The 13152-nt window shown below is 38.4% G+C and overlaps 1 protein-coding gene across 2 annotated transcripts in view; it reads left to right on the forward strand.

Annotated features, from left to right (window-relative positions):
• LOC121313005 (collagen alpha-6(VI) chain-like) overlaps nucleotides 1–13152 on the forward strand; it is an 88032-nt gene that overhangs the window by 58769 nt on the left and 16111 nt on the right. For both annotated transcript variants that reach the window (XM_041245082.1, XM_041245084.1), the window contains exons 29-37: nucleotides 566–601; nucleotides 711–773; nucleotides 4834–4896; nucleotides 5273–5308; nucleotides 5403–5439; nucleotides 5825–5836; nucleotides 7553–8046; nucleotides 8801–8897; nucleotides 10504–11181. In XM_041245082.1, the coding sequence (XP_041101016.1) occupies nucleotides 566–601; nucleotides 711–773; nucleotides 4834–4896; nucleotides 5273–5308; nucleotides 5403–5439; nucleotides 5825–5836; nucleotides 7553–8046; nucleotides 8801–8897; nucleotides 10504–11181 (1516 nt within the window). The remainder of the gene's footprint in view (nucleotides 1–565; nucleotides 602–710; nucleotides 774–4833; nucleotides 4897–5272; nucleotides 5309–5402; nucleotides 5440–5824; nucleotides 5837–7552; nucleotides 8047–8800; nucleotides 8898–10503; nucleotides 11182–13152) is intronic.

Below are 13152 nucleotides of genomic sequence, written 5' to 3' on the forward strand. Positions count from 1 at the left end.
GGTAATTGCAAACTGCTGATGTAAACCAGCTATGAACAGTTTGATTTTAAGAGTTCATTAACCCTGCATTGATTAAGAGCTTACATTAAACACAGAAAAATAACACATTGTTTGCAGATAGTTTCAATAATTTTCACTTCACCATTTAAAGGGGTACATAAGCAATGGTTGTATAATGGAAAGGAACAAACGGCTGTTGAAACAATGAGAGCTTGTGCCATTTAACTGGAACAGGACAATGTGTACACCGCCCTGCACAGGGTGCATGTTTATCAGAAAAAGCCTATGTGTTCCATTTGTATAGTGTGTTATTATTTCTTACTTTACCCAGCTTGACTGTGTCTAAAAGTGTTAAACCAACCGTTAAAACGATACAGCAGATGTTGTTGCTGCAAAAGTTCTGAAACGTCATGGGGGGGGGGGGGGGGGGGGGGGGGGGGGGGGGGGGGTTGTTCACTTACTTAGCTCTCGCCATCAACCTGGGTTGCCTGCTAGCACACCACAGTATTAATGTATATATTAATAGTTCTTGACTGTGACAATAACACGCTTTTGTTGTTTACAGGGAAACCCAGGATTCCCTGGTTACCCAGGCACCCAGGTATATTTATTTATTTATTGTATTTGTTTAATTATTTAGTTATTACATTTAGTTATTGTAGTGAGTTTAAATGTAAACTTCATTAATGCCTATATTTGGTAATATGCAGGGAGATGAAGGGAACCCTGGCAGTCCTGGAGACAGAGGACCCAAAGGCATTCATGGAAGACAGGTAAGGATCCTGGCTGTTAGAAGTGTTTTGTTTGGATGTCAGTTAAACCCACAAAGAATATGTTATTTACTTCATGCTAATATTAGACTCCGCTTTCGCCAAGATAAAATGAGACAGTAGTGGTGGGGGCCAACCATGATGCAGCCCTGCTGTAATATATGAGCCTTCAGTATACCTGTTAGCATTGAGTTTTTAAAATAAGGGAAATTTTGCTGAACTGAAATTTTAGTGGCCTGAATTCAAGTGAATACCTATATACGACAAAGGCATACAACTATTCCACTTTATTACTTGGTAGAATGATGATATGGTGTTTTTTCTAAATGCTTTGATAAAAATATCAAACAGAAAAACAACCATGAGATGCTTCACAATCAAATTCTCTCTTGGCCCCTTTGGTTCTTATTGTACTGTGCTTGTAGGTGGTTGATTTGGCAGCTGCCAATACTTTGTAAGCAGGTCCACTGAAGTTGATTTTGCAGGACAGCAAAGCATACACAGTTGGTGTTACTTTCATCACACAACAAACCTAAAGGCTGAGTTTGATAATGCACATTGACCTGTCATCAATGGACAAGCCGTGGCACCTACTTTAATTTACACCGCACATATGTGGCATTTCATTGTCAACTATCTTCTATTTTAAATTAACAAACGATTGCTGTGTATAACGCTAGGCTCCGGCTGTAACCCTGTTTCCCTGAAAGAGAAGATGACCACCAACAGTACTTTTGGGATTTGCTTGCCACAGGTCATGTATTTCCTGAGCATTTATATCAGAGCTGCCGATAGGCCCCTCCAGGGAGTGATGTCCTCGGTTGTGCCCCCCGAGGGAATAAATAGTTACTTCACGGAGTTCACGTCCTCTTTTGCATCGAAACCGAGAAGGCGACCAATGCGACCTCGCGCTTCGTGGTCGTCTTCTCTTTCAGGGTTCCAGGGTTACATCCATAACCTAACGTTGCCTTTCAATTCAAAGACAACCACCAACAATACTTTTGGGAAAAGTATACCAAAGCTGTCGCGAGTTAGCGTGAGTCTTGAGATCGCAAAACCATGGGTAATGGTGCGAGCATGCAACCTCAAGGACCCTTGTGCCTAATGAAGACATAAAGGGATCTACCACATTAAATAGAACCTGGCGAAAGTATGCGGGGTAGCCCAGCTAGCTGTAGTACATATATTGGATAATGAGGCTCCTCTAAAGAGGGCCCATGATGTAGCCACTCCTCTGGTAAAGTGTGGGCACCTGCCCAGGTCGGGGTAGGCCGGCATTAGTATATGCAGTCGAAATTGTGAATCCAGTGAGACAGCTGCTGCTTTGAGAGGGCTTGACTCAGTGTCCTTGCACCATAGCAGATGAAGAGATGGTCAGACTGACGCTGAGCTCTTATCCTGTCAACATAACATCTCAGTGTCCAAACCAGGCAGAGGGAGTTTAGTCTTTAATCCTCCTCCAAAGAAAATGGAGGGGGATGAAAAGCCTCTAGCTCCACTGACTGATTTAAGTGGAAAGCCATAACCACCTTAGGGAGGAATGCGGGGTTTGTGCATAACAAAACCCTGTTTCCATCGTTCCAGACTCGCATACAGAAGCTGGACACAGACAGAACCTATAGTTCACTGACTCGCTTGGCTGAGGTGATGGCTAACAAAAAGGCTGTCTTCATAGAGAGGTGTTTCAACTCTAAGGAATGTACAGGCTGAAATGGAGCGTTAGTGAGAGCCTCTATTACATGATCTCGGGAGGACGTCCCTACTAGGTGGACATAACCGCCGAGGGCCCTTCAGAAAACGGGTTGTCAGGAAATTGGCACCTGGGGACACCGAGTCAGCAGGGACATGGCATGCAGATATGGCTGCCAGGTAGAACCATTCACAGTTCCAGTTCCAACAGCCGACCAGGAGCCACGAACCAGGACCCACGGACTGCCGATACTGCTCCCCAATTTAAGTTGGATGCATCTGTCATCACCACCTGATGGCTGTGGATCGCCCCCATCCTTACACCTTCGCACAGGTGAGAGGCTTACCTCCATCAGCACAGGGCTTCCCAACATGCACAAGGCACGGTCAGCCATCGATGCTTGTCACATTTGGGGTGTAGCCAGAAGATATTGAGCTATGCCTAAAGTGGGTACATATGGAGTAATCCCAGCTGAGGGCTGGTGGTGGCAGCCGCATTAAATTAATTACAAATACAAAACAGAAAATAATTGATTGCATAAGTATTCACCCCCTTTGCTATGACACACCTAAATAAGCTCTGGTGCAACCAATTGTCTTTAGAAGTCACATACTTAGTTGAATGGAGTCCACTTTTGTACAATTAAGGTGTTTCACATGATTTCAGGTTAAATACACCTGTCCCACAATTGGATTGAGGTCTCAAAGCCCAGACCTCAATCCAATTGAGAATATGTGAAAACAGTTGAAAATTGCTGTTCAGCAAAGGTCCCCACCCAATTTGACAGAGCTTGAGCAATTTTGCAAAGAAGAATGGACAAAAATTGCAATGTCCAGTTGTGCAAAGATGGTAGAGACTTATCCAAATAGACTCATGGCTGTAATTGCTGCCAAAGGTGCCTCTACCAAATATTGACTCAAGAGGGTGAATACTTATGCAATCAATTATTTTCTGTTTTGTATTTGTAATTAATTTCAAACAATTTGTAGATTTTACCTTTCGCTTTGACATTATGGACTTTTTTGTGTTGATCAGTGGCAAAAACTCCTAATTAAATCCATTTTGATTCCATGTTGTAACACAATAAAATGTGGAAAAGTCCAAGGGGGTTGAATTCTTTTGAGAGCGACTGTATGTGTTACTGCTCTGCTCCTCATTTAATTTACAGCTGTTGCTGCTGTATGCCCAAACTCATATGTATACCAGGGGATAGGAACCGAGTTAAGTGTAACTCTTAAGCTACAATAAAGGTAACTAAGAATGCGTCACTGTGTATGTTACAACGCCGCAGCATACCAGTGAACTTCTCTTTGATGAACACTACCATTTTCAGAATTCATCACAAGCTGCACAATTGGGTTGTCCATTGTAAAATAATATTCGTTCCTGTGTCCATTTCCTTTCCTAAGTCGATAACCATGTAATGCAAAACTGAGTCATCTTCTACCCCTGCTCTAGCTGACTCTAGGGGTGTTCATTTCATTTCATAAGAAGCACTGAAGTGAACTCTTTTGAATTACAAAGGACTGCCTTGTACGGGTGTGGGAAAGTTACCTTAACTAATGCATTCTGTTTGTTGTTTAGATTTTCTTTACACTATATAGTGTTCTGTAACGGTTATCTGTGCCTTTTGAAAAAAAGCATTTTGGCCTCAATAGACTTCTCAGAAACATGCGTAATACGTTTGATACACCACGGTGCTACATGTAACCTGTCCCAGTCTAAACAGTCTAAACTACTAGCTTGAGCGAAGACGTGTTTATGATCTCTATTAAAGTTCTTTAAACTTGGTTGAGTTTTAAGAAGTCACCAGGATGCAATGACTGAAACAGAAAAGTATGCACAAAGTTAATATGAGAAACAAGAAGAATACATTTGTTTTGATAACTGTGATATTTGTTTGTTTTGGTCCCATGCCCTCATACCCATTGTAGCTCTCCCGAAGCATTGCATTGCTAGTAGCTATTCCTGCTGGGAGAGACTAGACAATGCGCAAGATATATATATATATATATATATATATATATATATATATATATATATATATATATATATAGTTCATTGGTGTTTATGTGGTAACAAAGAAACAGTCATAGCTTCATAGCAGCTAGACTTATCGAACAGTACATTTTACATTATTTTCTACAGTGAAAATAAAATGTTGTTATTATTATTATTGTTATTGTATTCTTTTTTTTAACCAGAATAGCCAGATTTAATATACATTTAATATGCATGACCAGCTTATGCCCACATATTATGCATTTAAGCGAGCCATTGCAACAAACTTCTAACAGAGAAAGTCTATTTGCAAGCATACTGTACAGTATATATATGTTAATGTTTTAAATGCTTGTGTTTTGCCATCTGCAGGGCAATTCTGGCAGGTCGGGAAGGGCAGGTGACCCAGGAAGCCCCGGGCCTGCTGGACAAAGGGTAAGACATTTGATAATAGGACCCTTTAACTCTGACCCTTCTAAACCACCGCAGTTATGATACTTTTAAAACCCAATATGTCACTGCAAAATTTGTGACTTGTGGAAGAACTTTTGCCAGATACTTGTCTTGATGTAGTTCCAACAAAATAGACTGGGTCTGGCTTAAAGTTGTGAAAATGCCAACTTATTGTCATCTACTCCCATGTGCTTTCCTGTGAAATGTAAAATGTAATTAAACGTGTGTTGATAACAACCAAACTAGTCCATTTACACCAGGAACCATGAGAAAAACAATCAGATCTCAGGATGCAATTGCAGTTTGACTTTAATCTCAGTTGCTTTGTTTGGCTGAAATTCAGTTTTATTTCCTCCAGGGTTCAAAAGGACCAAGGGGAACCACTTCAATGAGTGTATGTACATGATTTTGTTTTCTCTTTCTAGTACTAATATCAAAGTACAATTAACAGGTAATTATTAGTGTAAATTCTCCTTTTATCTCTACAGCCTTGTGAGCTTGTTTCCTATGTCCGTGACAACTGCCGTAAGTTATATTTACAGAAAACAACTGGTTCAGCTTTGTATACAAAACATATCACATTTGTACAAAACATTTGTAAAATTAACTTGCACGCATTACCAGGTAAGTATTTATGAAAATATCTTTTCCATATTAATCTAGGTAAAATTGATAATTGAAGAGTTGATAGGGCTTGTTAGATTAACTGTTAAAGACAAACATGTACAGTTCATAACAGGTTCCCAAATACTGTAAAATGTCTTTAGGAGGTCCATGATAACATTTTGGAGAAGGTAAAAATTCAAAGCAGATTTAGGGATTTTGGGTGATTATATGGTAGATACTGTATTGATATGATTTAAAAATATATTGTTTAAAGTCATATTTTTTTGTTTTGTTTCCAAAACAGCTTGCTCACAAGGTAATCCATTTTAATTATGTAATTGAGTTAAGTGCTATTACATATTTTTTCTGATAAAACTAAATACAGTAAAAACATTCCCTGCACCACGTACTGTACAGAAAATAATTGTAATTTTAATTGAATGTTTTCTGAATATCATACTAACGTGGACTGTAGTTAAGTTAAAGTGACATATTGTAAGTGCTAATAAGGCGTGCGCACATTACAGGCACTCTCTAAAGCAGTGGTTCTCAACCGGGGAGCTCCTGGCATACTTATGACACGCTGAAACCTTTTAGCTTCAGCATGTCAGAAATGAAGGCTTTCAGGTTACGGAACACATTCAGGTTACGTATGGTGTACTAGAGCTAGTTCAGCGGGAGCATGACAGATTACAAAGCAGAGGAAAAATCGTGGGAAACACACAATAAATACCAGACATGGATACATTTTTAATTCGACCATCAGCATCAAAATGACAGAAACCCACAGAATGATGATAGAGAACTTCCTTCAACCTAAGTTCAACCATAAGGGCTGAAGAACAGCAAGGAAGTGGTGTTGTGAGGACAGCTACTTGAATTTTGGTTTTATTTGTACTCTATGTGGAGATATACCTCAACTGCAGTGTACAATTTGTGCACAAGTACTGTCCAATGAATGTTTGAAACCCTCCAAATTATGGAGACATTTAATTGCCAAGCATGAAATATATAAAAACAAGCAACATTAATTTTTTGAGCGAAAGGCTCCATCAAATCAATAGTACAAAGATCACTCTTGAAGTCAGGACTTAAAGGATGTGTTGCAGTAAGAATACCTCTGTTAAGAAAGGGGAACAAGACTAAAAGGCTAAAATATGCACAAGAACACAAGTTGGACTATGGAACAAGGGTCAAAGGTGCTTTGGACTGTTGATGGATGGACAACGACATCTCTGCCTTCTGCCAGTTCTGTTGTCAATTCAACACCTGTCTTATTTCTATTCCTTAAGGATATTATCTTCAAGTATTGCCCATTCTTGTTAGACAGCTTTTTGGGTCTTCCAGTCCTGGGTTTGTCAATTACAGATGATGTTTCTCTGTACTTGTTGATTATTCTTCGGATACCACACCTTGAAAATCGAGTAATGCAAGCTATTTCAGTCAAGGTTGTTATAATAGTAGAAAACACTAGTGGAGGCTTTGAGTAAATTGTTTATGCTCATAATGCATCAGAGTAGAAAAATGCAACATGTCTAAGACTTTTGCACAGCAGTGTATATGTAATGTACTGTATATGGTGGGCTGTGGAATTTTTATAGCGGGGGGAGGGGGACCCCAGAAGTAAAAAAGTTGAGAACCCCTGCTGTATATCACACTAATGTGGACTGTAGTCAATTTACAGTGACATATTGAGTGCTAATAAGGAGAGCACACATTACAGATGCTCTCTAAAGCACAAGAAAAGTACGTTGAACAGTAAAATTAATAAGCACATTTTACACTATAAACATTTATAAAGGACAAATACAAAAATCATATGAAGTATTCCCTATGACGTAGATAATTCTCTTATTATTATTATTATTATTTTGTTTTAATCCTCCTTTAAGGAGAATGAGAAAATACATTATGTGGTAACAGTATACTGTTAAAATAATAACTTAACTGAAATTGAACCCGTTAAAGAGTAATACAGAATGACCTATTCAAAGACTGATTACAGTTTATGTTTTTGTTTTGTTTTTCCCAGGTAAGATTGACTGCCCTGCTTACCCAGCTGAGCTTGTGGTTGCGTTAGACATGTCCGAAGACGTCTCCTCACAGGCCTTTGAAACAATGAGAAACATTGTCATGGCCCTTCTGCAGAATATAACCATCACAGAAAGCAGCTGCCCTACTGGGGCCCGGGTCGCAGTTGTCACCTACAGTTCCAGCACAAAGTATTTAATACGCTTCTCAGACTACCGCAAAAAGAACCAGCTGTTGCAAGCAATACAGAAAATACCACTGGAAAAGTCTTCCAACCGGCGTAACATTGGGGCAGCTATGAGATTTGTTGCGAGGAATGCATTCAAGCGTGTGCGCCAGGGTGTGCTGATAAGGAAAGTAGCCCTCTTTATCAGCAATGGGGCATCTCAGGAAGCCACTCCTATAATTACAGCAGCTTTGGAGTTCAAAGCTCTGGACATTACCCCTGTGGTCATCGCGTTAAAGGATGTTCAAAATGTCAAGCTTGCCTTTGAGGTATGAATGTTGTTAGGCTGCTACTTTGGACTAACAGGAAACATTGACACTTGACAGAAAGAGTACTAATACATCTGCCTTGAGAGGCATATTTACATCATAATGAATTAGTTGATAAAATAATTTATTATTTTTTCAATTAGGATAAAGCTCATTAAAATGTATTATCTTGTTTCCTGGTAGGCTGAAGTTAGATCCAAGTTTGTTGTCCGTTTTTTGAATAACGAAAAATAAACAGGTTCTTTTTTTGTTTTTCAGCTTTTTGTTATTCAAAAGTTGAAAAATGAAAAACAAACAGGTTAATTGTTTGTTTTTTGTTCTACAGCTGAAAAACGAAAAAAGAACCAGACCAATTTTCGTTAAATTAATCGTTATTTTAATTAATAACTTCATCCGGTTTTCTTTCCTAGAGTCTTTTGGACATAACTCAAACACAGGGCAACATATCATTCAGAACACCACAATTTACAGACATTAAACATTACATTTCACAATTACTAACATTAATAATTACTAGTTTAACTCATGACCTTTGGGTACCTAATTGCCACATTTAAATGAACCAAATGCTTTACAGAGTTGCTTGTTGAAGCATGGTATAAACTTAGAAAAGCTATGTTACAGTAAAGCAACATACATGTATTGTATAGGTAATGCATGTTAAACATCAGTGTGATATTATATGTTCACTGCAGTAAATTTACAAACATCTGTTGCATCTGTCCCTTTCCTATCCATACCTACTCTTCCTCAGGCTGATGAAACAGGAAGCTTCCTGGTGTCTGTTCTGCAAAGACCCCAGGATCAGAGAGCAGTAATACAACAAGTCCTGAAGTGTGCACTTTGCTATGGTAAGTCGATGTGAAGGCAGCTTATTGGGCTGATAAATACATCTTAAAATTCAGACACTAGCAAACACACAATTGCATCTATAGTATTTTAAAATAAAACTTATCAATTCCATAGTGTAACAGTGTATGATATTATGCTGTATATCAGTGTATACAGTATTAATATCATTAAGCCAGGCACAAAGTTCTCAAAGAGCATTCCTCATTCATTTATATGTTTATTTACTAGTTTATGTGTGAATGTGGTATGTATTACAGGTGCACTCCACTTATAACGGATCCTGTTAGAAAGGAGTTCCGTTTGCAATGTATTGAGGAGGCATGTCCCTACCAGACAACATGGGTTTTAATGGGGAATTACTCAGGTTAAAACTGACTCTTTTATAACATATATACTGTTTCATATGTACAGTTTTCCTATTCCATAGGCAGGTCTTTTGTGCTTAATAAGTGCAGTTTAATATATACAGTACCATTTTATTAGGTACAATTTTTTCCTGTTGCACAGGTAGATATTTGTGCCAATAAGGTACATCCGGGACAGGAAATGAGTCACGCCGGCATTTGTGACGTCAGGCAGGAAAAACAGTTGCTGTTTAATTTTATTCTACGATTTTGTTGGCACAGTGATTGCACAGTTTAAAACATATAATGTATACAATTATAATTTCATTTAGTGAAAATATAAATTTTTAAAATGGAACTACTTATTACATTGTACGTACCACAGGGCCGTGTTTTGTATAAATAATAAACTCCTGTTCTTTGCCAGTTAAGTTTTCTTGTATTGTTTATATTTAAGGTACTTATGTTCACAGTTACATACAGCTTTTCGAATTGTGTTTACTATGTTCTTTGTTTAGTACGGATTTCCATTGTCCCTTGGAGTTCGTTATAAGTGGAGTGCACCTGTATTTATTTATTTATTTCACTGATTTTTTTGTTGGCAGCAGAAACATGCATTTTCTTAAAACAGTATACAATTATAAGATAATTAATGTTCAATAAATAAAAAAAAAGAAGGAATATTTCTGTCAGATAAAACCTTGAGTTCAGACTGATTTTGTCAGATTTCAAGAACTTTTACAATTTTAAATACATTCTAAAAAAAGTTGGCAGGGGTACAATAATATTGCATTATATATTTACTCCTGTGTTGTTCTGACTTTGTTACGATGCATTTCTGTAATTTTTTTGTTTCAGTGTTTATATCCTGGCTATTTGCAACATACTTTAGCCTCACACTAGGTCATTTTTACACGTATTAGCCACACACAGATCTTTTGTGAAAAGTTTTTGGAACATGCCTGTGTTCTTTACGGTATCACCCAAGTAACGTGACGAATTATAACACAGTATTTTGTATTCTACCAAATTGCTCTTTCAATGTCAAAATGTTTTGCTCCCTCCTGGTGCTCACCTAATTCTGATATACTGTACATTTTACAACCACCATACTGCCCAAACTTAATAAGGTGGATCAGATCTTCTAATTTAAGTAGGACTAATTGTATAAAAATAACCCTGTCTATAGATAAGTTGTACAATATGTAATGTCAAATGATTTCAAAGGTATAGTCATTATAAAATGCATGTTTCTTTTCAGATGCATGCCAGCCCGCTGCAGAGTGCCAGGGCATGAATCTTGTACCCGTTCCTCTGCAAGTCAACATGGACCTGGTGTTTATGGTTGATGGCTCACAGAACATGCAGGCAGATGAGTATGCAGGAGTGAAAGAGCTTCTGAGCTCCATGCTGGATCAAATCGACATTACAAGCCAACCCAGGACCTCTGACACTGGAGCAAGAGTGTCTGTTGTGCAGCATACTCCTCTGAGCTATCCACCCAGGGAAGGACAAGTCCCTGTCAAGCTGGAGTTTGACCTCCTCCAATACAACAACAAAAACTTAATGAAAAAACATATCCACAAATCCATGCAACAAATAGGGGGCACTTCCAGTGTTGGACATGCTATTGAATGGGTGGTCAACAATATCATGCTCAAATCTCCAAGACCAAGAAACAAGAAGGTCATTTTTGCAGTTGTAGGAGGAGAGACCAGTTATTGGGACAGGGCGAAACTGAACGACATGGCCCTGAGAGCCAAGTGTCAGGGTGTAGCTATGTTTGTACTCACCGTGGGTAAGGAGGTCAATAGCTTGCAGGTGGAGGAAGTAGCAAGCTTCCCTCTAGACCAGCATGCGGTCCACCTAAACAGAGTCCTGGATCCTGAAATAGAATATGCAAAACGATTTTCTAGAGCCTTCTTCTGCATTTTAAGTAGTAAGTAGTAACCCTTTTTTTAAAAGAGCTTTTGGGTGAATTGCAAATACATTTGAATAACTTGGCAACAAGAATGCTAACTATAAAGACATCTTTATTCATTTAATGAATATTAAAGTATTTATTTACTGTGAATTTATATGTGATTTACTATATAACTGCCACACGATCACCATTGCGTTTAATTAGGCAAAATACAAAGTCCTAAACTAAAGCGTGACAAAATAGATGTTTCAGTTCTGATACATTTTTAGCGTTCAATGCTTGTTTTCCACTGCTGTACCCTGTACAAATCTATATTATACCATGATTTAAATATATCTCAGTATCTCATGGCATAATAAAATATCCATAACTCCTAATGCCAAAATAATAAATAGGAACAAATGACAGTCAACAAATACTGCAGAAAAATGATACTCAAACCTTGTGATGTGTATTATTTCTCTGCAGTTTGTATCTGTTTTTTTCAACTCTGGCAAGGCCTGTTGCTATGTTCTGTATTGATCTGGAGGTTTTGAACAATCTCTCCATCATGGGACAAAGAAAATTTAGTACCTATAATAACCTCTTTATAGCAAAACAAACTGATAAAGCAGGGCAGGAGTCATTTCAAGTTCACACAAAGCCACTTCTCTGTACAGTTACTGTCGCCACTGCTTCAAATGGGCACATTCGTATTAACGTGATTCACCTGCAGTAAGCGATGGACGGTATAAACTCCCACACAATAACCTGACATTTATATCAAAATCTGTCACGTATGGGACCAGAGTAAGGGCAGATAAATGAATCCTGTTTTAAATACCATTATACACAGCTGTAACAATTACTGTACTACTATATTTATTGTTTTGAGATTCAGCTTTTATTAGGGAGCTCCCCTAAATCCCTTGTTTAAAAAGTTACAGGGTATTATGCTGAGTGACAGGCAGGAGATTGAGACTGGGGTTGAAGTTGATACACCCCGCAAACGAACAGGATTTATTTACACAATGTAGCGCTGAGTGGTGTGGTTTCCAGGATATAATGAGACCAACAACAGTTGTGGTTCAAAGCAGTAGGAAACTCCTGTATTTATTATTTTTTTAGCTTTTAGTGAACAATGGCTCTCATTCCTCTCCTCTCACTTGCAAACTCAACCTCTCAACTCTCCCGCCACCAGATCCTGCTTCTCTCATTCAAAACTGTCATCTCAACACACACACCCAAGTCTTCCACTTCCTCACGCATTGGTCCAGCACTCCCTATCTCTTACTGCTTGTGTCAGACCTGCTTCCAACCCCCAACTCTCCCTCTCACGCACTCACACACAGGCAGTCTTTCAGCTCTAGTCACACAAGCACCAAATCACACAGAGAACACTAACAGATCTGAACAAGAACACAGTTTACAAACACATTATTTACACAGTACTCCCATCCCCTTCCCCAGTCCATAATCAGATCCATTCCCACACTGTTCCCAGCTTCTTGAAGCAACATTGCATTATTTACTGACTAACAGAGTTCCAAGCATGCTTTAACAAGTGCACAGCACCCAACAGAGACATTTTATTTACACTGAATTTTCATGCTGATGCTCGTCACTTCTCTTTACAGCCATGCTTGCTTGCTGTTGCAGTCAGTCTTCTTTTTTCAACCTGTAAACAAACCCAACACTGCGTACAGGGATTAAATAATCAAGGTACAGTACAGGGGTAATCGCTCAGTAACGAGGTGCAAACAGCTGATTGATCAATCTGTCAAGCTTTTTTACTACAGTAAAGTGCTGCATTTTTTATTTAAATTTATGTGAATGGCAAGGTAACTAGGTGAATACATCTGATTTATGGATTAATAAGTGTGATTACTAAAATAATAAGCAGTGCGTTTAAATCTTTAATTTAAATCTATGCGAGTGGTACATAACGAGATCCAAACAGCTGAGTTTTCCCAGAAATATAGGGTGCCCTTAACACGGAATAAACAA

Source organism: Polyodon spathula, chromosome 3 (genome assembly GCF_017654505.1).
Source record: "Polyodon spathula isolate WHYD16114869_AA chromosome 3, ASM1765450v1, whole genome shotgun sequence".
Classification (NCBI taxonomy): Eukaryota; Metazoa; Chordata; class Actinopteri; order Acipenseriformes; family Polyodontidae; genus Polyodon; species Polyodon spathula.